Source organism: Hesperophylax consimilis, chromosome 21, assembly GCF_061612785.1.
Source record: "Hesperophylax consimilis isolate HC1 chromosome 21, BYU_Hcon_1.0, whole genome shotgun sequence".
Lineage (NCBI taxonomy): Eukaryota > Metazoa > Arthropoda > Insecta > Trichoptera > Limnephilidae > Hesperophylax > Hesperophylax consimilis.
Window position 1 is genome coordinate 24,706,798 of NC_142856.1, and position 22,744 is coordinate 24,729,541.

General features: G+C 35.6%; 1 protein-coding gene across 3 annotated transcripts in view; it reads left to right on the plus strand.

Annotated features, from left to right (window-relative positions):
* RhoGAP102A (Rho GTPase activating protein at 102A) overlaps nucleotides 1–20,166 on the plus strand; it is a 169,621-nt gene extending 149,455 nt beyond the window's left edge. For 2 of the 3 annotated variants that reach the window (XM_089644574.1, XM_089644572.1), the window contains 9 exons: nucleotides 6,272–6,422; nucleotides 8,227–8,370; nucleotides 8,647–8,752; nucleotides 9,846–10,034; nucleotides 11,511–11,651; nucleotides 13,320–13,442; nucleotides 14,251–14,365; nucleotides 15,315–15,472; nucleotides 16,066–20,166. In XM_089644574.1, the coding sequence (XP_089500700.1) occupies nucleotides 6,272–6,422; nucleotides 8,227–8,370; nucleotides 8,647–8,752; nucleotides 9,846–10,034; nucleotides 11,511–11,651; nucleotides 13,320–13,442; nucleotides 14,251–14,365; nucleotides 15,315–15,472; nucleotides 16,066–16,951 (2,013 nt within the window). In that variant the 3' untranslated portion in view covers nucleotides 16,952–20,166. The remainder of the gene's footprint in view (nucleotides 1–6,271; nucleotides 6,423–8,226; nucleotides 8,371–8,646; nucleotides 8,753–9,845; nucleotides 10,035–11,510; nucleotides 11,652–13,319; nucleotides 13,443–14,250; nucleotides 14,366–15,314; nucleotides 15,473–16,065) is intronic. The other variant, XM_089644573.1, reaches the window with a different exon arrangement.
* The last annotated feature ends 2,578 nt before the right edge of the window (nucleotides 20,167–22,744 follow it).

The following is a 22,744-nucleotide window of genomic DNA, read 5'->3' on the forward strand; positions in this document are numbered from 1 at the left end:
AGAGTATCTTCCACTCTGGAAAGAGATCACATATACCGGTTAGTAGACAAATGCAACGTGTATCCACCGTGTATTTAATTAACCTTTGTATGTAATTAACTAGTATATTTAATTGACACAACATGTCCTCAATTTTCGTATCCTGTATTTGAGTGCTTGAATAATTTTGAGTTAGACGTCCGATATTATAAACAGGTATTTGGGTTTGTACATCACTTTCTGAGAATCGTGTATCGGACTATTTCAAATGTGAATTACGTGCCTCCTGTTACATCCGTTGCGCACTGCGACTTATTACTTTGAGAATAAATAAAATGAACATATCGATACACGTTAACCTTTTGTATTCTTAAAATGTTTAAAACAACGACTACAATTACGAAATGAAAATAAAGATCAAGATACTACAGATAATTTTTTTTATTTTAAAAGTTAACAAATATTCATTGTGAAACTTGACTTTCCCGCGTTTTTTCGGGATAATTTATTTTTAGAGAGATTCCTCGCCTGAAATATGTCTACAAAAGAGTGAAAAAATGCGGCCATTTGAAGAAAAGTCCAATCTGACAGCTGGTTTCCCGCGTTCCTTTAAGTTCACACATTTTTCCATATTTTCTTCGTTAATAACATGTCTAATAAAGTATGAAAAAAAGGCGGTAATTTTAAAGAAAATTTTAATATGACAGCTGGTTTTCGGCGTTCTTTCAGGTTCACACATGTTTCATCTCTCCATAAATACACTCACTAGATCGATATCTTCGGGCTTTTTGTATGAAACGAATTGGTCCTAAAAAAACCATAGATATGCCAATATATACACGGTAAAAATCTCATTCGGAGCCTACTTATTATACTATACACCTGAAAAACTCTGAAATTTTATTCCATGTTTTATGAAAAAGTGTGTTATGAAAAAATGAGTTTTTCATCGATGTATACAGGGTGTATCGGCACGTACCCGACAAACTTTAACCAGCTATTCCTTAGCACATTTGGAGTAAAAACGTTATGGGCACTTTGCTGTCCGGTAACATTTTTTTTTAATAAAAAAATTACTATTCATATTTTCACCACATGTCACCAATGTTTTATCCTTTGTCAAAGTTTGAAAACCCGTCTGGCAATATTTTGTTCGAGTTTCGTTGAATAATGTACGTACGTACCTACGTTGGCGCGCTTTTACAATCACAACGAAATGGCATGGCACCATTCGTCTCATTTTTAACTATTATTATTTAGTGTGTACGAAAGAGCGAGGACACTTTTTGACACACTTGCTAATAACAGCTGTTGAACACGAGAAACAATGCAAATGACAGTGACGGAGTGTGGATTTTTTATTTATTTTTTGTTTTTAATGGAAAAATTTTTACCGGACAGCAAAGCGCCCATAACATTTTTTACTCCAAATGTGCTGAGGAATAGCTGGTTAAAGTTTGTCGGGTACTTGCCGATACACCCTGTATAGTTAGGTAATTATATGACGTCACAATATTTCGGTTCCAATTTTTGATCGGAGTTATACCCCTGCATTCCTCTCTCTAAGAATCTCCCTCTTCTGAAAAATGTCTAGTAAAGAGTGTTAAAATGTGGCCATTTTGAATAAAATTCCAATCTGACAGGTGGTGTTCCCGCGTTTACCCGGTTTCACTCATTCCTCTCCTTCGAAGATTTTACTCGACTAAAACATGCCTAACTGTGGGAAAAAGGCGGCCATTTTGAATAAAATTCAAATTTGACAGATACTTTCCCGCGCTGTTTCTAGGCGGCCATATTGCTTCGCTCCTCCGAAGCGAATCTCACACACAACTAATTTGTCAGCGGGCGTTTAAACTGTAGCAAATGCATTTCGTACAGTGTTTTTCCACTAAACGTCTGTTATATTATGTCACGCGGTTCACTTTGAAATATTCGCACTGGGTATAATTTCCACCGACCCGCTTTTCACGACGTTTTGGTAACTTGTAATGACGTCATCAATGTCAATGTCAGACCGAACAACTGGTTTTATAGCGCGGTTCTCTTTTAGCCGCGGCACCGACCAATAATAATTGTTTCAACGCGGAGCTTTAGTTGTTTACTTTGTTGACAAATATCGTAGACATCTAAATAAATAATATAAATGAAATTATGTTCGCGTGTTTATGGCGCACACACATTATTTCCACAACATATTACTCTAACCGTCAACCAATCTAAAGCTCATCAGTTATGTACCCACTTGGTTTTAAACTTAAACTGTGTTTTCCCGCCTATAATCCGTCTGTCGTAACCACTGAATATATTATCTGCCTAGAACTTTATCGGTTTTGGAAGCAACCAATGTCGCTTCGAATCTGGGGTCACGGCGTGCGCGAGTAAATTTTATATTATTAATGTTGTATTATTTCACAATTTATTATTTTTAAATAATATATACAGTATATTTGCTGCACGTTCCAGATTGGTAGATATTTTCAGTATATCCCTGGTGAAAAACTATAATTCAGAATCGAAACATTGGTTGGAATGGCTTTAGCCTGCTTTGATGACCAGATCTCAATAGACAGGTTCCCCACCTTCAATCTCCACTCCCTCCTTCCGCCTTCATACCTTCAGCCTCACAGCATACTCTAACCTGGTTGCCATAGACTCACTAGCTCCAAGCGGGTAGGAGCAGTTTTTCTTCTTTTGCGGGTATTACGAAATTAAACAGGTATGAATTTCAAGTACTTACCAATATTACATTGCCAGAATTGAAAGAAAGAAAAAGAAAGGAGAGGATTACAGTTATTTAAATTACAAAGGAAAAAAAAACCTAACCTAACCTAACTTTTGTTTTTTCAATAAGAAATTTATTTAGAAGACTCTAAGGACGGGTTGTTTCGGAGAATTTGAACAATTCATCAAATTTCAACGTTCATTTACAGGTTCTGTGAAAGTCCTATTCAAATTCTGTTATTATATCATTATAGGCTAGTTGCTTGACAGAATTGAAATAAAAACAGAACTTAAAAATATCTTTCACAGAACTTGAAAATTAACTTTGAAATTTGAAGAATTGTTCAAGTTCTCCGAAACAACCCGTCCTAAGGCCGGGTTATTTCAGAGAATTTGAACAATTCATAAAATTTCAAAGTTAATTTCCAAGTTTTGTGAAAGTCCTATTGAAGTTCTGTTATTATATCAACATGGGCCAGTTGCTTCACAAAACTGAAATAATAAAATAACTTGAATAGAACTTTCATAGACCTTGAAAATTAACTGTGAAATTTTACGAATCGTTAAAATTCTCTGAAACAACCCGTCCTTAGGATGGGTTGTTTCACAGAAATTTAACCCTAGTCCTATTTAAGTTCTGTTATTATATCATTATAGGCGAGTTGCTTTTCAGAACTTAAATAATAACAAAACTTGAAAAAATCTTTCACATAACTTGAAAATTAACTTTGAAATTTGAAGAATTCTTGAAATTCTCTGAATCAACCCGCCCTTAACAATCACAACAAATTATAAACCTATCAATTTCACCCAGTCTTGACGTATGTAATTCCAGAATGTGCAATTGAAGTAGGTGTTATTCTCTCCACGTATAATTTCATCCAAGTGTTATTCCGTCTGTGTATGATTCAGGTAGTGTAATTATTTTTGTTCGTGAAATTCACGCCTGTGTAATATTGTCCTGACTTCGGCAATTCTAAATTATACCTAACCTGACCTAACTGTGTTTTATTACTACTCGTACGTCTTTATTTCCCAATACCGCACGAAAATCCCCACATTCTGGGAAATCCCTACAATGTGGGAAATTCCTCAGGCATTGGCATCCCGCTCTTGGCACGATCGCCTCTACCGACAAGACGGATAAGCTCCTCACTCCGACACCGGGTAGGAACCGATCTTGGCACGGGCTCAGCGTCGCGACGCCTCTGTTCGTCCATAGCCGACGCCGTCGCTCGCCCAGACTTGAACCGTAACCTTTGCGATTGTAAACACGGGAGATGTCTGGCGATAAAAACATCGCGTACTCCGGATCGGTACATTATATTGGAAGGTACTACTTACTATACGATTCTTGTAACGCTGTATTTATTGTTATAATGTGAGCGTGCAAAATTGCTTAGGTAAATTTCGAGTACATTCTCGAAAACCATGGTGGAATAGTGAGAAATAAGATGTTGGGGATTTTCAAACTTCCGTCACATTTGATGATCATCAAATTAACACCAAACCCCGATTTTTAATTCGTTTCAGCTTTTTATCAAGCTTAATTGTAAATGTTGGATGTGGATATGGGTACCACTGCCCCGTGAACAATTTACCTCTGCCGTGGGTCGCTCCAAGTGGTTCGCTACGTTTGGTGACTGAGCGGGGGTACCCGGGTTCATGGGGTGACGTTCGTCTAGGTCTTGGAAGCGGATGCGCTTGCCCACCAGCTGCGTGGTGGGCCGGATCGGGAAAAGCCACTTGATGGAGACCCTTTGACCTCTCTGGACATTCTCAAACCATTACTATGCATCGCAGTGGGAGCAATGTATTCATACATCCGTCACTCTTAGACACACTTATCACAGATGCCTTCGTCCTCCCTCCATATAATAATACCCTTCACACCGCATCCCTAAAGATGACATTGATGGCCTAGCGCACATATGTGCAATTTGAAAACTCAATTTATAAGAATAATCCAGGATCCATTCTTGAGAGAATTTTTTTTAATGAGGTCCTCCTGTGTGAAGTTGATAAGAGTAAATAAATAAATAAAAATTGACATGTTATAATTGTCGATTAAACGAACCGAGAATCAGCGTTTAACGAGTTCATTCAATTATCATTAATCAAAATGGCGCTGATCGTCAATTTGTCTGTGATCCAATCTGACGAGAGTATGAGACACAATATTTAAATTTTGCTAATTTATGTAGCTCCTGGAAAAAACATATAGGCAATCTTCCTAACACAAAGAAAAACACAAGCAAACAAGACAATATTTCAAAAGGGGTCTTACTACACGCCTATTTAAGTATATAACAACCTTCCACGTAACATTAAACAAATACACGATATATTCCTTTTTGAATTGTTATTAAATTCCTTTTAAACAAATGTCACCACACCTTAACCCTTCCAGCATGTTAGGGTCATATGTGACCGTGCGTCCATATTTTATAAAAGTATTTTTATCATGCGATAATACTTCATTTTTTCTACGTTCTAACGAATAATAATTCTTTCCAGTTCGCCTCAAATATTTATACTGTATGCCATAAATAAAATCCTAAAAATAGCCAAAGTGAATTATTCATATTTCGCGCCGCTAACATATGTAACATTCCGTTTGATACTTTGAAAATCCTTTCTTATTTTTTACTATACGAACCAGATAAAAAGTGAAATTACAGTTTTCTTACAAATTCTATAAACAAAACGAGTGTGTTTTCAAAATATCGAATTCTCTCAGTTATCAAAAATTAAGTACAAATGTGGCTAGCGTTATATACAACATTTTTCACTTTGATATTAAATTTTTATTATTTAGAAATAATAATGTTTATTTTAAATGCTTACACCGGAAATATAATTGTATTTAGTTTCTAAAACAGTAGAAAATATTGCAAACTTAACAAAAACGTTGAAAGAACTGAAAGGTTAAACGAATACATGAATGACATACCTCTGTTTCTATTTGTATATTTGATCACTGTAGTATTATAATATATAAATTACGTATTGTGATGGTAAGAAATAGGATGCACCTATAAGCTATACTTTTTGTACTCTCTGTATACTTGTACAATAAATGTTTTTTATTTAATTTTGACTAGCACCCTTCAACATCCAATAAATCGTTTTTTTTAGGATAATTTATTAAAACATGAGTCTTTATTGTGATATTAATCTTTGAGAAAAACTGATATAAATTTTTTTCAATGAGGTCTGTATTAGAAGCACCGAGTTCTAATCTCAGTCTTAATCTTATGTTTTTATTGAAAGCATCCTTTTGCAAATTCACATTTGTTGAACTTTTTTTAAATAGCTGCAATAATTAACATTTCCGTGGCGCCTGGGAAAACGTAGATAAGCAATCTTCATAACACCAACGTCCTTTGACTTTTAGTTATATGTATTATTTTTATTATATTATGGCCATTCATGTTTAAATAATTTGCTCATATAAACAGTAATTACATTAGTATTAATTAAATGGATTATGTCGGACTGCCTGGAAGAGAGTGTTATCATATTCACAGTAGGGCTGACTGATGATGCTTTTATTTGTTTATTGTTGCAGTTGCGAGAGGAGTGGGACTGTGGCAAGGAGGGTCCCCTGGAGGCTGACACGTGTCCCCACGACGTGGCCACCCTTCTCAAGGAGTTCCTGAGGGACCTGCCCGACCCGCTGCTATGTCGGGACCTCTACCAAGCATTCCTGCAGACGCAAAGTAACTACATTTTTACATCTTACTTTACCTTTCCTATGGGAGATTATTTCCAAACCACTTGCTGTGAGATGCATATTGGGGTCCCACAAATGCTCTCCACCAGCGGCAGTTTATGGCGTTCAAAATTGGGGAGGCACAAACATTTTTTTAAAGTATTATGAATATCTACACCTAACTATAAAAAATCATTCTATAAAAAAAGTTAATGTGCAAACGTAATCAAGTTAACTGCTACACGAAGAAAAATGAGTACGGCTTTTTTTGTCAAGATACTGTTAAAAATATGACTGGATGATCATTTCCCAATAAAATATTAGTCGTTCAGAATATATCTGATCATGTGTTCACGCAGGTACCCTTGTTCGAATAAATGTAAGGAAAGAGATGCGAAACTATTATTATTTTGAAGAACACGTGTTTCGACTTCCTCATAACATATTCGTGCTTTACTGATAGTTTGTTATGATTCTCATTTTTAACAAGAAAGTGAATAATTTGACCAGATTTTAATAAACTCACAATATTTCATATCAGTTAGTTTTTTTCATGTAGACACACACAAACTAAGATAGACCATCAACTGCAAATTCGCAGTGCCAAATTAATTCAAGTAGCCGTACTCCGTAGGCACTCCCGCTTGCATCAAAAGTCGAAACAAATCTTGGTCACTAGAGCTAATGATCATGATCGTCAACTTTGAAAGTGTTTGTTGTTTATGGTGTGCATCAAAATAAGCAATGCGCGACCATGTCAGCTATCGTTCATTTCAGTTCCATATAACTCCCTCATCCTCCTCCGCCTACATAAAATCAGCGGCTCTCTCTCACATATAAAGACAACCAATCCTAGTGAAATACGAACATATGAATGAGGAATATTTAAATTGAAGTCATTTTAGCACTTATACAATTTATAAATAAATTGTATTATATTATGTTTTGAATGTATGAGTATGTGTTTCTTTTTCCCACTTTTCTCAACTATTATTTGAGGCTGTGCCTCCCCTGCCTCATTGCACGAACCACCACTGCACTCCACTGGATGTGGTCCTTCGCTATTTACCCCCAATTTTAGTCCTTCCCGTCCTGCTTCAATCCTTTTCCACGGTCGCCCATCCAAATCCAAACGATTTACAATAGCAATATCCAATGATACTCAATTTAATTCTATGTGATCATTTTTGTTTTGTTTTCTTTTTTCTATTTTGACTTGCGTACCTAGTAAGTTACGAAAATTACTTGAGCGTAAGTTCATAATCACTCTATTATCGAGTAACAAGTAGTATTCAAATTATGTACCTAACCTACCTATTAATATTTATTATGAACCGATTGGAATGGGTAGTTAATTATATCAGTTATTTATCCGGTGAATTAATTCATGATTCTTGCAAATGTCTTACAGTATAAATACACCAGGATTCGGATGAATAACTCAATCCCTTCTGATGTTCATATTCCGTCACGCACTAACTCTTCTAAACGCGTTGCAGGGAATGATGATTCAGAGTATCTTATTTTTTCCAATGCGTCGCAGCACCGAATCAATTCACTTGACTCATTCACTATTTCTATCCAACGTCAACAACTGTCATAATTATTATAAACGCTGCACTCTTCTCGTTTCAAATTGTCCACATTAATAATTACATACCTACTACAGAATCAGAATTGTCTCAAGTGCAGTTAGATTTTCGAGTGTTTTCAATGAATCGTGACAGCACTCTAAAAATTGAACCATGTTGTGTGTACTTACATTAATAACGGAAAAATAATTCTAAAATGTTTGACTATGTTACTTCCAGGAATAAGGAACAGACGGCTGCAGCAGGAAGCTTTGCAGCTGCTGGTCCTGCTCCTGCCTTCAGCTCACCAGGACACCCTGAGGACGCTGCTCATCTTTCTCGGAGAGGTGGCGGACAACTGTGAAGATAGGCAGGAAAGCTCAGGTAGGATCATTAAACCAATCATTATAAGTTTTGGACATTTTTCACCTTCTGCCTCATAATATACCCCAATTGGGGATGCCATAGTTTCAATGGCTCCAAACGATTGGGAGCAGTTGGTTAACTGGTAGAGGAATTGAACCCACGATGCATGGGTAACCGAGTAACCTAACAGGTACTCTTCTTCACTTCTAACCATGTATTTACTGATATAATTTCGCCTATTTACTTATTAAGTGCACTCGACACTCAACTAATTTTGTGTGTTTTTAATTACAGGGGAGTATTTATCTGGAAACAAGATGGACGTTAGTAATTTAGCTACGGTGTTCGCCCCAAACATTCTCCACTGCATAAAGCCTGGAAGTGCGGGAAAGGAAATAAGGTAATTTCATATGCACACCTGTTTATTTTTCAAATAGCTACCTATGTACCTTAGAACAATCTATCCTACGAACTGTATCTTTTCAAAAAAACACAATATTTGCAAATTAAATAAATTATCCTGTACAAAACTGATATTTCGGAAATTGTTGAGTGTTTATTTTTTATGACCGTCCACACTAGCGGCCAAATTCTCATAGGTATAGGTATATCGTGCATAAATACGTTTTTGTATCGCTTTCCACATTCTAATTTCTAATATATATTTGCACAAATATCTACCTGTAAGAACATCTTCCCGTGAGGCCTCTGGCATGTTACTTCTGGATTTGTGTGTATTTCCGCTTGGCAACATATCCGAAAACTCACTGTTTTTTAAAGGTGATGAAATATGCTTTCAAATTTCACTATTAATTATTATTGATAAACACATAATTTTTGAAATATTAAATATTTGAATACAAACATGAAAGATTTTAAAAATGGCTTGTGTTGCTACGTGTTTTCAAAAGCTTATAAACACATTTTATTAGACAAACGTTACTGTCACCTCAATTTTTTGATGTTTCGTATAAAAATAAGTAGTAAAAAATTATTAATATTTTTTTCTTTGATTAGATTTGTATTGCAACTTTTGGTTTCTTAAAAGTGTACATTTGAATTATTCTGTGATCAATTTCTAGATTTGAATATAAAGCGTGGTATTTTCTCTTTCTAACACCGTTTCGATCATATTTCTCTCCACGGCAGCAAGGGAGATACGGTTTCCTTGAGACCATAAGAGATGTTTCCAAAAGCTAAAAAATTAGCCTGGGGGGTTGAGATTTACCTATTTTAGTCAGCTTAAATGTTCATTAGAAGGTAGGACTTAAGCAAACATAAGATAGAAATTAGAATAGTAAACAAATCGATATAAAAATATATTTATGTTATCGTGGTGGCTTCTTTGATCGATCTTCGATGAATTATTGCGCAATGCTTTTCCCTGAATTTAGTTGCTTGTATTTATTATAGTTTATCAGGACTTTATTGGTTGAAACATTTTAAACTAATTGCGTGAATTTTAATTGTGTCTTTCACCATTACGCTTTCAGTGCAGAACGAGCCGAGGATCGAATAGACGTAATAAATGTGGTTCGGTCACTCATTGAACTGCGCGACACGATGTTCTGCGCTGATGCGGAATTACGGCATGAGGCTTGTCTGCAGCTAGCTGCCACGCAACCCGTAATACTGGATGCCTTGTTGGGGAGAATGCTGGCGGTCACCATGAGAAATAATGAGTATGTATCTATTTGAGATTGTATCTATTCACACAACACACAAGCATGCGTTTGCTTGTTTAGGAATACATTATGTATACATAGGGAGGATCTGAGTCAGCGGCATGCGATCGGCTGCTGCCTCAGTTATCTTTTTGTAATTCTATACCGTACCGTACAACTACAGTCAGGCACGACACCATTATGTACTGACTCGGCATAGCATGACACGAGATATGCCGTGTTAAATAGCGTTTCCAAGACTTTTAACGTTTTTAATAGTAGCAGAAGGATTCAGGAAGCATGTAAATGCTACACATTACCCATTTTGATATTTATATTGTGTTTCCTTGTCTTTTCTTTCTTCCTTTATAAAGAATGTATCTAATATGTAGTTTAGGTTACATGTGTATTGTAAATGGACACACAATCTGTAATACACAAATTAAATAAATAAAAATACAAAAATAAAACAAAACAAAAACACACATCTGTTTGGCGAAAGGCCGGTGTACTAGACAGCTAAGCCAGTGACACTGACTGTAAAATGGCAGTTTCCTTTCGAGGGTACCTTGGGTAAGGATTTGCAATGAAAGACAGCTTCATGAATGTCGTTAGACAACTGACTGATTGGGCCAGTTGTTTGCAGATTTATTGGTCTAATATTTCTACAGGTGTTAATTTGCAGCAATTATTCTTATCTCCAAACAGGGTGCATGAAAGCATTAAGAAACTAAGAAAAATAACTGAATTTTCATTACTACAGTTAAATCCCATTTGAAATATTAGCACTGGCCCAGTGATAAACCTCATAAAGGATTCGGCATCATAATATGTGTGATAACAGATAAATATACATTTCCTTAATTATTTAGGAGCATCCATCTGCTGTCCAGTACAGCCGGTTTATTAATTGTTTTGGTTAGTGTAGTTTATACACGGTATGTGTTTATACACGGTGTCCAGAAATTTTTCAGTACAAGCAGGAAACTGGTGAATCTACAGCACATTGGGAGTCAGTTTTGTGGTATAACTTTTTTGATTTGAGCTTTCGTTTTCGAGTAATTCGAGTCCGAAATTGGAATATTTTAGTTCAAATTTGAAAAAAATCTGTGGTTAATTATCAGCTGTTTATTGTCTTTTAAATTGCGTTGAAGCGTACATCCTGCTCCAAAATATTAAAAAAAGAATGTAAATACAAAAGTTTTACTAGTTTCCCATGTACTCTGTGCTTCCGACCACCATGTATAGAGAATGTTTAAGAACCTCAAGGGCACTTTACATTGATTATCAGCCTTTTCTAAAAAAGTTTTTTATTTCTTAAGGTTTTTAAACAAGCTTCCGACCTCAGACAAAACGGCAAGTCATTCCAGGAATGTGGACCCAGTATGTTAAATAGTCCATCCCCAAAAATCACAAAATTATTGCTGAAATGTGCACCAGTCTATTTGACTTCTATCTGACTATTTGTCTTAAATGTTTTCTTTTTGTTTGCAGACTTATAGAAGGCGTTCAGAGTGGTGGAGCAGACAGTGACAGCCAGGGGAGCCCTCCGTCCCAGCGGAGGGTCTGGAGCCGCGAGGAGTGCCTCCACCAGACCGCGGCTATGGGAGGACCCAATGTTGCCATGACCTTTAGGTACTTTCACATAATGACTCACACACTAATATAATATACAAGACAGCAATCGGGGAGAATATTATTATTTATTTACCTTTCTTAACCTAACCTCACCTAACCCAATGCCGCCATGACCTTCAGGAACTTTCACATAACAACCTACATACTACATACTAATATTGTACAAGACAGCAGTTATGGAAAGTGTTAATGTATATTTACTGAGCGTAGTGTAATCCTGTTTTAACTCAACCGTTTTGCATTTCGTCTATTTGTAAAAAATTTTGGTTCATTCCGTTTCCGTTTTCAAAAGTCTGCTTCGTGAATTTTACTACTCAAGCAAGCCTTAATTTGACAATGGTTGAGTAAAGATTATTTTTCACTCTATTATTCGCATTTTTTCAATATTATGGTACCTACCTGTCTGAAGAAAGTTTGAAAAAAAATTGAGATGTTAACATTTATTTGGACAAATTGTATGATTCCTTATTTGAAATAAAAAATGTGACATAAAATATTTATGATTTACATATATATTTAAGTAGGTAGGTGTTTAAGTACTTACTTAAAATCGTATGATTTCAGAGGAAATTTTGGTTTTGAATAAATAAATGTGAAAATTTAAAATTGATTAATTAATTACTTTTTTGGGCACGAGGCCTACTGCTCACAGAACTTCTAGTACAGCTTCATTTTGCATATGGAATCATGTAATGAGAATGTGAAAGAGAGTCCCATCTGGTCCTTAAATCCAATTCATGTCTTCTTCTTGAGTCGTTACCAAATTGCTGAGTTGCCCTGATGAACCAGGCTACTCCGTTCCTCAAGGTCCTGCGCTGTAACGAGAGCCTCGCACACCAATGTTCAGTTCATCTGTTATTCTTAATTTAGTCCAACGCATTGGAGACCTTTCTCCGCTTTTTTTTAGTATATTTAATTTAGTTATAAAATTTAACATTTTATATATTTTTTATTAATGACTCTATATCACTTTTTTGTGTATTAATTGTCATTTTGATGAAATATCATGGAACCGTTTGGGTCAGGGCTGGTCCTGTCATGAGTTGACCATGAGTTTCTCCAAGTTGGAGTTCTTAGTTGATATTCTATACCGATGGTTGATAGCTTATTTTGGATGTCTAGCTCTTTGAGAATGGCTAGATTAGTGGGTTTATTTTTATTATTAATAATAAAACGTAGACGGCTTACATAATTCCCGTGAGTACTCAGCCCATGGGCCCATTATGCTATCTCCCATTTCACCTCATTCATTTTACAGCAACTCGCTCCCTTTGATTAAATTCACCGGGGTTTTTGTTGGATATTCGGCTATGTATCTTGGTTCCACAAAGTGTCTTCCCAGGTTTCTAAACCTTATTCCCATCAGAGCGGGACATTGGTACCAAAGGTGAATTGAATTCTCTTCATCCTCTTCACATTTCCTGCATCTATTGGTATTTTCCCCTCTCAACAGCTGCACATGTCTCTTGAGGTGGCGTTTGAAGACCTATCAGTGAGTGCACTGTCCATATTGAATAGTTTCGTCTAGGGTTTGGTCTGCTTATGAGTACTTTGGATTGTCTCATTTCGGGTGCCCTCTCTGGAATTTATTATTAATACAGATTATTCTAATGCAATATAATATAATATAACGATTGAAGACTCTAATTTTTTTTTTGCTTCTAGACAACGGGAACGGGAGCGAGGTGGACGAGAAGCTCGCTCGAGTAGTAAGAAGAGGTGGCGGGAGGAACAGAAGCAGGACAGCAGTAGTGGCTCTCTCTCTTCCACCATGACCATCATTACCAGGTACTTGCTTAAATCATTCCGTCGCCTTATTCTAACATTTGAATGATACAAAGACCACATTTTTATTTTATTATTAATTAACTCCACACAGGAGTCCTTGAGGAAAATAATTTCCCTCAGGGACACCTTTGGGGATGCTGTATTGAGGATCTTTTTAAGGAAGGAAAGAGAGGAAGTTAAGGGACTGAAAATGGTAGGAATCTGTAGGTCAGTTTGTCCAGGAGTGATAGCCGTAATATTAGGTACTTATTGTTTCGTCATTTTTAAATATGTAAACACAGGAACTCACAATGCGTTGAAATATATATTGGCCAATAAGAATGCTCCATTTGAAGGGCCATATCTTTCAACCAAACAAAATTTAGAGCAAAATTTCTGTTCTAAACCAATCAGTGAAATTCAAAAGTACTTTCTAAAGACTCGATAATTCCATTTTGTGCAAATTTTAACGACTCCGATTCAAGCTACATGCAAACCGCGAATTAAAAGAAAGACAAATAATTCTGGGATAGGAATAACCTAAGAATATTTTTATTTCTCCTCTGATCATCATTAAAGAGGAAAGTGTTGCAGTGTAGCAGTGGATTGACTCCACGACAGGGTGGGAACCCTTTGAACCCCCATGTAACGATCTAACCAATGATTAACCTCAGAAATCAAACAAATGACTACTGCATCTTGCTTTCACATTTATAAGAGCTTTTTTAAAATCTCGATAAACTGTAGGTAGGTCATAGAAAAAAAAGTATTACAAAAATATTGTCTTTATTCGACGATACTTTTATCATAATGTTTCTTTTCTCCTTAGTAGGTTACGCGCCGGTCAGGGCCCTACCACCGATGAGCAGAGCGTAGTTTACTCGTCCGCCAAGTACTCTTCCAAGGGCAGATCAGACTCGGTGGACAGTAGCGACACCAACGATGTAAGTCCAGGTTCTTATCCCCTTCTCAACATTACACTCAGTGTTGTGATGTCCCAGCTTTGTCCTTGTTGATTTCAGATTTCAGTGTGTGTTTGTTGTCCATTTTCCAATTGTTTTTAAGTGTTGAATTTATGAATAAAATCGTTTTTTTTTTTTAATTTTGAAAAATATTAATATAAGATCTTAAAAACAAACTGCTCTTTTGTGAGATCCGCACAAGACACCTACTCCGAAGCCAGTGGGACTATTTCATTCCTATTTGGGGTTTGCTGTGAGGCTGAAAAGAGTGTGAGTCAAGGGGTGAGGAGATGAAAGAGAGGAAAGTTTGATAGAACCTGGCCATTCAGATCTAAAGCCATTTCAAGCAACTTTTCGATTCTGAACGGTTATTATTTGAGTTTGTGTTGATGTTTTAACGCTTTACAGCAAGCTTTTTGAATGTTTAACCATTGATTTGTTACCTGTAAGTTTCATTGTATCAGTCGTTAACTTTATCATGTTGCAACAATGCTGGAAGACCTAGGATTAAGTTTGTCAGTACATAGATCAGAGAGTCGGAGTACTATTTAATTACATTAATTAAAATTAACCATTCTATAATAAAAACTCTCGTCTCACTATTACCGCTGACGAGTTTTATCCTGTGTTGAACTCTAATACTGTATCGTGGAATCTAGTTAGAACTCCATCACCCTCTGTTGAATTCAATCGCTTATTCAACGATCTTTGGAAATATCTCCATCCAGATGATAGGCAGCCGCCTAAAAAAAGAATGTGAAGTTGATTTTCCTTAGTAAGGCTGAAGATTTTTTATTGTCAATTATCAATCGATCCCATGGGGCATGCCAATTTTTCTATTTCCTATCTCCGTTAAACCCTTGCATTGCTTCGCTTCTAACTTTACGGCGTGAATATCCATTAATGCGTTGTCATTAATGTCTTGTTTTAGGGCTTTGGCCTCAGGCGACGTTCCTCGTCCAGTGAGGCTCCCGTCATCACGGCGTCCCTGAGGCTTCCTCTCTCCCTGGCCTTAGATGACCCGGACATCCCCTACATCGAGGAGGCGGGAGCGCAACCCACTGTTCCACCAAGACGACAGAGACAGAGGTAATTACTATTGACCACACGAGGACTTAAAGTCAAACAACATTTTGTACAAAAGTTATATTTACTAAATAAGCGGTGATCTCACAAAAACGGCGCTATACAAATTATCCAATAATTATTATTATTACCTTTGAAAAACCGGGCTCCCACCGCCTAATATCTCTGAACATTTCAATGATCGCATTCTGGTATACGAGACCTGCCATGTTTTTTTTATTTATTTATTCTTAAATATATTAGTATTACAAAGGTATAGTATATTGTCCTCCACGCTAAGAGTTCACATGTGTTGTGGAGGAATTTTTCAATTTTAAAGTTATATAATAGTAAACAATACAGTGGAGTTAATAGTCAATACCCAGAGAATCAGTAAAAATTAAAATAAATAATCGATTTTTACGTAGTTTTAACAAAATTTTATTATAATAAAAAGTATATCAGATTGTGACCACTTAAAATTTCCAGCTGCCTTTTTGCTTATGACAGCAGATAGTGCGCCTAAGGTAAAAATCCCACAAGCAAAAAGTATTAGTTTCATGTTTCTGGTAGGTCTGGTGGGTATACCACATTCAATATATTATTTGTATTTCCAGATCCATAAGCGGCAGTGACAGCTCGATAGCATCGCAGCCGATCACCGGCACGCTGTCTCTCTCCCACGTCAGCTCCTCCATCCCAGCAGGGTACGACTCCGCAGTGGGCTCCTCGGCCACCCTCTCCAGCCCCCCCCGGAACCACACCCCCTCTAGCAGCAGCGCGGGGGATGGGGGGCTCTTCTCTTCCCCCCCCAGCTGGGCCTCTACCCCTCCCACCAGCCCTACGAGTCCCCCCAATGACTACGAACAATTCACCGCACGTATGTCCGTCCCAGTCAAAGGAAAAACCCAACAGAAAGACGCTCCGATCTTGCAAAAGGTCACAATCACTTCAACAGGTGAAATCCAACAGAAAAAGATGGAATTATATAAACGAGAGATATCTTATGAGATGCAGTCGAATGTCGGTCAAAAATCAACGACAAAGATAGTGGAATTACCGAAGAGTCACAGCGCTTCTTCGGTTTCTTCGTCTGTAGCAGTCGCTTCTGGTCAAAGGAGAGTCGACTTCTCCGGAGGAGCTTCAGTACCCGCAAAGCACCAGGAGAGAGAGAGTAAATACACTCCTAGCATTTCCAGCATTGGAGGAGCGGTCCTTCGATCGAAGACTGCCGATTTCGAGCGGCTTTTGCACTTGGGTAAGCCCGAATCTCCAAAACCAACTTCTAAAGTGGAATCGCTCTTATCCTTAGACGATAAAAAGAAATATACGAAAAGGAGATACACAGATTCTCGGCATCAGACGAGACACATACCCGATGCGGAGACACTGGATAATACCAAAGCCTCGGACATTATTAGCGTGACGTCAACATCGGGAAGACCTACACCAGTGTATAAAAGAAGAGAACTGATATCAAGTGTGCAAACAAAAAACAAATAGTGATAGTATTAAGCGACACTAACATTTTTAAAATCAACATTTCTTACATAAGTAACAACGATGTGAGTGACTTAGGAAAAAACTAGTGAATAAGAATTTAATATTACATACAAACTTCCATATTATTCTTTGAACATTTTTTGTCATATACGTGGTGCTTCTTATATTATTTACGCAATTTCTAAGCTTAATAATATTATTTATTTTTTATGTTTAAGAGTATTTAAAATGCCTTTTTAAAGTGCCTTATAAGCAGAATGTTATTAAGTCTATATACCTATATTATCTTTATAAACAAAATCTTTGTAAATATTTTTATCTATATGGAATAGTATTTCTTCTGATCTGTGAATGTTTTAAGATATGCTGTATCACTTCTTTAGGGTATGGAATAGTATTGCTTTTGATCTGTGAATGTTTTAAGGTATGCTGTATCACTTCTTTAGGGTTCTGTAGAGGGGAATAGTATTTCTTATCAATTCTTTAGGGTGTCCCAAAAAAATGTTGACAAAGTTTGATTGAATTTAACGGTGGTATTTATTAATTTGCTATTATTACTGTCCGTTTTCGGCAGAGTTCCATGACACCATTTTTTTACTTGGGAAAAATATGGAATAAACACTTGATGAAGTGAAAATTCACATCTCCGTAGCTCGTGATGGAAATGACATTACGAGCTGAAAATAGTTTGGTTGACTTAGCCCTCTCTTCTCACAATTGAGACTGTTAATGCCTGTTCTTTTTTGGGACACCTGTGTTTATTCTTTTTATTTTTTATATCTTTATATTTATATTTTTTTCAAAGGCATGCCAAAGAATTCATGCCGTAAGTAAACACCTGTCAAATAGCTTCAAAGCAATTGGTTTTCACCGATGTAAGGTAAAATAGAAATAACTTTTTTGGGCACGTCTACAATTTAAATAAACATACCTACCGGTTTCGTCATACCGTGCCTTCTTCTGGACAAATACAAACTGCACATATACAAAATAAAAGTAATCAAAATTAATATTTGATTGCAATAAATATCTTACCATGATAAAACGAATTGTAATCTTTGAGTAACTAAATAAAGAACGTTAACAGATATTAGACAGGATTCGTTATATGTATCGCAGTTCGAGTCGACACAAACAGAGTACTCATTCAGATGCGTTGCTTGTTTACTTCAGAAAATAATATCTAAAATAAACCTTTTCAAATATTTGAATTATAAAAATGTTCACACTTCACCAGTCCCTATGTTTAATAAAATACTGTTTCTCAGTGATGTTTGTCTAGAACATCACTGTCAAAGTGTATACAATGCACCAATTCATAGTCCTATGTATTGGTCGCCTCAACTTGAATTGCGCAACCTATAAGTCTGTATGTGTACAATTGGTGGTTTATTAAAAGTGGCATGGTATCAAAATCAAAATTTTAAATATATACAAACTTTTTCTCTGGGACCCACAAAACTTTATATTTAAAACGAAAAAATGTTAATGTTGTCTCATTGTAATTTCTTCTCTTTCTTAATGTGCCTAATTTGCCAATATTTGTGTTCAAAATTAGTTTTAATGTTATAAGAAAATTATTGTTGACGATGAGTTGAATCAAAAATGGATTCCTCAAGAAAATTCATACATAAATCAAAACGTAAAAAGGTTATTGTAATGTCCGTTTAAAGCCTTTTTAGTCTGAATTATAATATGAATTGGGATAATAGTCAATAGACTGTAATTAAAACGAATAATGTGTCATGAAGAAGAGACGTTGGACAATCGTTTATAGTCCTTTCTTCTCACTTTATTATGCCGTCTCTTTCATACTTGTCATTACAGAAATTAAATTCATTAACAAATTCCACGTCAAAAGTGGTTGCCTTTAAAAAAATGCCTTAATTCAAATTAAATTATTCAGTATGTCTTGACATGCTTAACTTTGCAGACAGTGGCGTTGCTAGTGTAAGTTTTGTGGATACAAAAAAAATTGTTCGTTACTTCCTTGTTTGGCCACTCGCAGAGTTAAGTGAGTCATGCTGTAAGTATTTTTTGCAATACCTACCTACACACTAGTGACCGCTGTCAATGAATAGAAAATCTCTAGAAATGTAATGTATAGACTGATTTGAAAAAGAATAATGTCGGCAATGAGATTTTTAAATCTGTTCAAGAAATTTCGATTTTTCAAATTATTTGTTCAATTTTATCCAGTAAGATAAAAATGACCTTACTTCAGCAATAACACACTTCTTTCGGTTTGATCTCTTCACACAATGCTAGTGCTGAACAAATTCAAATAATATTTCGAACCTTACCTGGAACATCTGCAATTTTTTTTGTTTAACCAAAATTTGCTGTCTCTCTCTGGGCGCGCGGTAGTGAACAAAAATCCTTCTCTTTAAAAAGTTTTCCCCTGTTGGCGTGGCTAGGGAATTAGATATTTTTAAAAAGGGTCTAATTTTGGTCTCTACCGAGGGAGAGATGACAGATATTTTCGGTTTCTTCGACAATGATGATTATCTTTTATGATTATTTATATAATTTATCAGAGTTGGGGGAGAGGTACAATGACAGAACAATGAAAACTATGTCTTTGAAAGATTTTGTCTATGGACTGATTCACCTGGATGATTTCGTCTATTGTCTAGTTCATTCAAATGAATTAGTCTGGGTGCTAATTCATCCGAATAAGTTTTGAAAAAGCTTTGGAAGTATTGTCAAAAAAGTCGATTCTATAAACCATTGTGGTTCGGAGGCTGTAACAGCTGCAGAATTAGATTTTTCCTTACGTATCTAGTTTTAAAATTTAATTTAAATCCAAAATTATTAACATTTTACTTGAAATTTTTCAAAACATTGCCAGCTTGTCATCTAGTGTAACTTATTGTTATTTCAATCACATTTTTTAAGTTGGGTTGTTGAGTATAATGGCCACTACAATTTAAAAGGACGGTCAACGATGACCGATTTTATGTGGCAATTGTAATAGAATTCAAAATGGCGCCTGTTGTCACAAGTACCTACTACAAATTAATAATAATCAGTTTACCAGAAACAGGTGATTTTTGTATAATGAAGTTGAACATAAATTTATGTATATATATATATATTGTGTTGAATGAATCTCAATAAATTTTTGTTTGTACTAAAGAAAGAGTCGGGGTTTGTGAAAACTGTAATATTTTTTTATTGCAGACAAAAAGCCGTCTAGTCTGTCCTAGTCATTATGTCACCAAATAAAATTTCTAAATTTATGCGTTTGTTTTATTCATCCACTTTTTCTTCATTTTTAGGAGACATAACAGTATCTAATCGCGGGCAAAGAGATGTAAATGAAAACCTGATCACCTTCTGAAACTGGACACTAAACCAAGATACTAAAACAAATACTAGATACTATAAAATATGTTACAAGCTCTACAAAACTTTGGGGAGTGGTTATTCATGATAATCTAAGAAAAAATCATGATAATGACGGTGTAAATCCAATACTGTGGAAGAACCATTTGTAAAAATGTTCAGGAGGGGCAAAAAAAAACTATCTTGGCATATACGCGCTCTCGCTTGCTTCTGTACAGGTACTGACTTTAACCGAGTACAAGCAGTCTATTGGTCAATTTTAAAATTTGAAAGCACCAATCAATGCGGCTTATGCTGTTCAACTGAGAGCGCCAAAGAAACGTATTTTGAAATTGTTTGGCCATATGCTGTATTGAACTTACATAGATGATAACGTTTTTTAAACAAATCAATTATTCTAATAAAAAAAATTACTTTTGCGAGTAATGCACATGTTCGGATAATAAAATGGCCACCCTCACATTTCAAATCTTAAAAGAACAGCTGACCGAGTGGGAAGATATTATAATTTGAAAATTGTATTAGTATGAACTAGAGATGAGCCATTCATGAAGGAGCCGTACTATTGAGCTAGCTCTTTTTGATGAGTCGTATTCGTATGACTCCCGGTAAGCTGTACAATGGTTAAATTGAACAGTTACTCTTTTTATCAGGAGATATTTTAGAAAATAACGCCAGTAAAATTATTCAAGTATTTATTTATTAATATTATTATAAAACTTTGATTTTACTAGAATTTTAAAAATAACAAAAATATTAGTCACGCTGTGTTGCCACAAGGCGGGTTGTCTGCAGGTTATACCATTTTTCTTTAATTTAATAAAAATAACACAATATATTTTCGAAGTAGGCAACACTTAGGGGGTGTGACATTATATATTAATTAAAAAAACAAACTTTGTAATACACCACTTTTTATTTGAATTAATAATGACAGGGTTTCGCTTATGTCAAGCCTTATCAGGGCTTATTATATTAACAGTTAATATAATAATCCCTGATGAAGCTTGCATTATTAATTCAAATAAAAAGTGGTGTATTACAAAGTGTGTTTTTTTAAAATTAATATATATAACACAATTTAATCATTTTGTTGATAAATTTAGTTCAATTTAATTTCATGACAATGTCTATCTGTAATGCACCGGTCTCGTCTTCTGATTGGAGCTGCTTCCTTTATCATGTTTAAAATATTCCTCCCCTGGCTTATAGTTTGGGTAAATTTTGTAAACAGGTATCTCAAATACAAGCACACTTGGGCGAGTCCATTTTTATAAATTTTGGTAAGTCAGTTCGACAAATTTTGTATCACAAATATAAATAAAACAATTGGGTGAGACCATTTTTAAATTGCTCGAGTCAATGTCAATGGCATCCATAGTGAAAAAAATTTAACAGTATTTTAACGCTTTTAAAGCGCTTCCCGGTAAGATACGGGAAAAAAAATGTAGGGCGTTTGTCAAAAAAATTAAGCAATTGCACACTTTTTCCACATTTATAAATTTTGTTAACAATGTTTTGTTATACATACTCAGACGCTGTTCACGTCTCTGACAGTCCCATATCTGGACTTGGACACGTGTACCTACACCTACTAACTACCTGGCATCTCATTTTTCACGTGATACGAGGTGGCGTACTGGTACCAAGAGTTGTATGCAGAGATGTGCAAAATGGGTACCCAAAACCATTTGAAATGCAAAATGGAAATGGGTCAAAACTTTTCCATTTGAAAATGCAAAATGCAAAATGGTTTTTAGAAAAGCATTTCAAATGCAAAATGCAAAATACCTATTTTCAAAATGCATTGAAAATGCAAAATGGTTTCTCAGGTCAAACAATCAAAATAATTATAGAATTTTTAAACAATTTTGTCATTTAATAATGGACATCAATGTAGAACAAACATATTACATGATGGTAAATCCAAAAACATGGTGTTTCATGTGACTACAGATTATGAAACCACAAAAAATTTGCGCGGGACTAATGTTGCCAACGTAAAAACATAGAAACTGCTATCTAACATTTAATATTACAGCGTCATGGCCCCATGTTCAGTATTTGAATCACTATTTTTTGTAATGGTATCACTCAATTGCCAGGGCTCCTACCAGGGAGCAACTTGACAAATGTAAATTATCTCTCATAGCGAGGTTGAGGACTGACTGATATTTGGGGCTTATGAAAAAAAGATGAGTGGAGATAGTAGGAAGAGTGTTGCAAAAAATAATTTAAAATGGAAAATGCATTGAGAAAAGCATTTAAAATTCAAAATGCAAAATGGTTTTTAGAAAAGCATTTAAAATGCAAAATGGAAAATACCCATTTTGCATTTCCATTTGAAATGGATTTATTTGAAATAAAGCACATCTCTGGTCGTATGATCAATCATATGTTTACGTCGGGAGCTGGGAGTCATATCGGGGAGCTGTATCAGGGAAC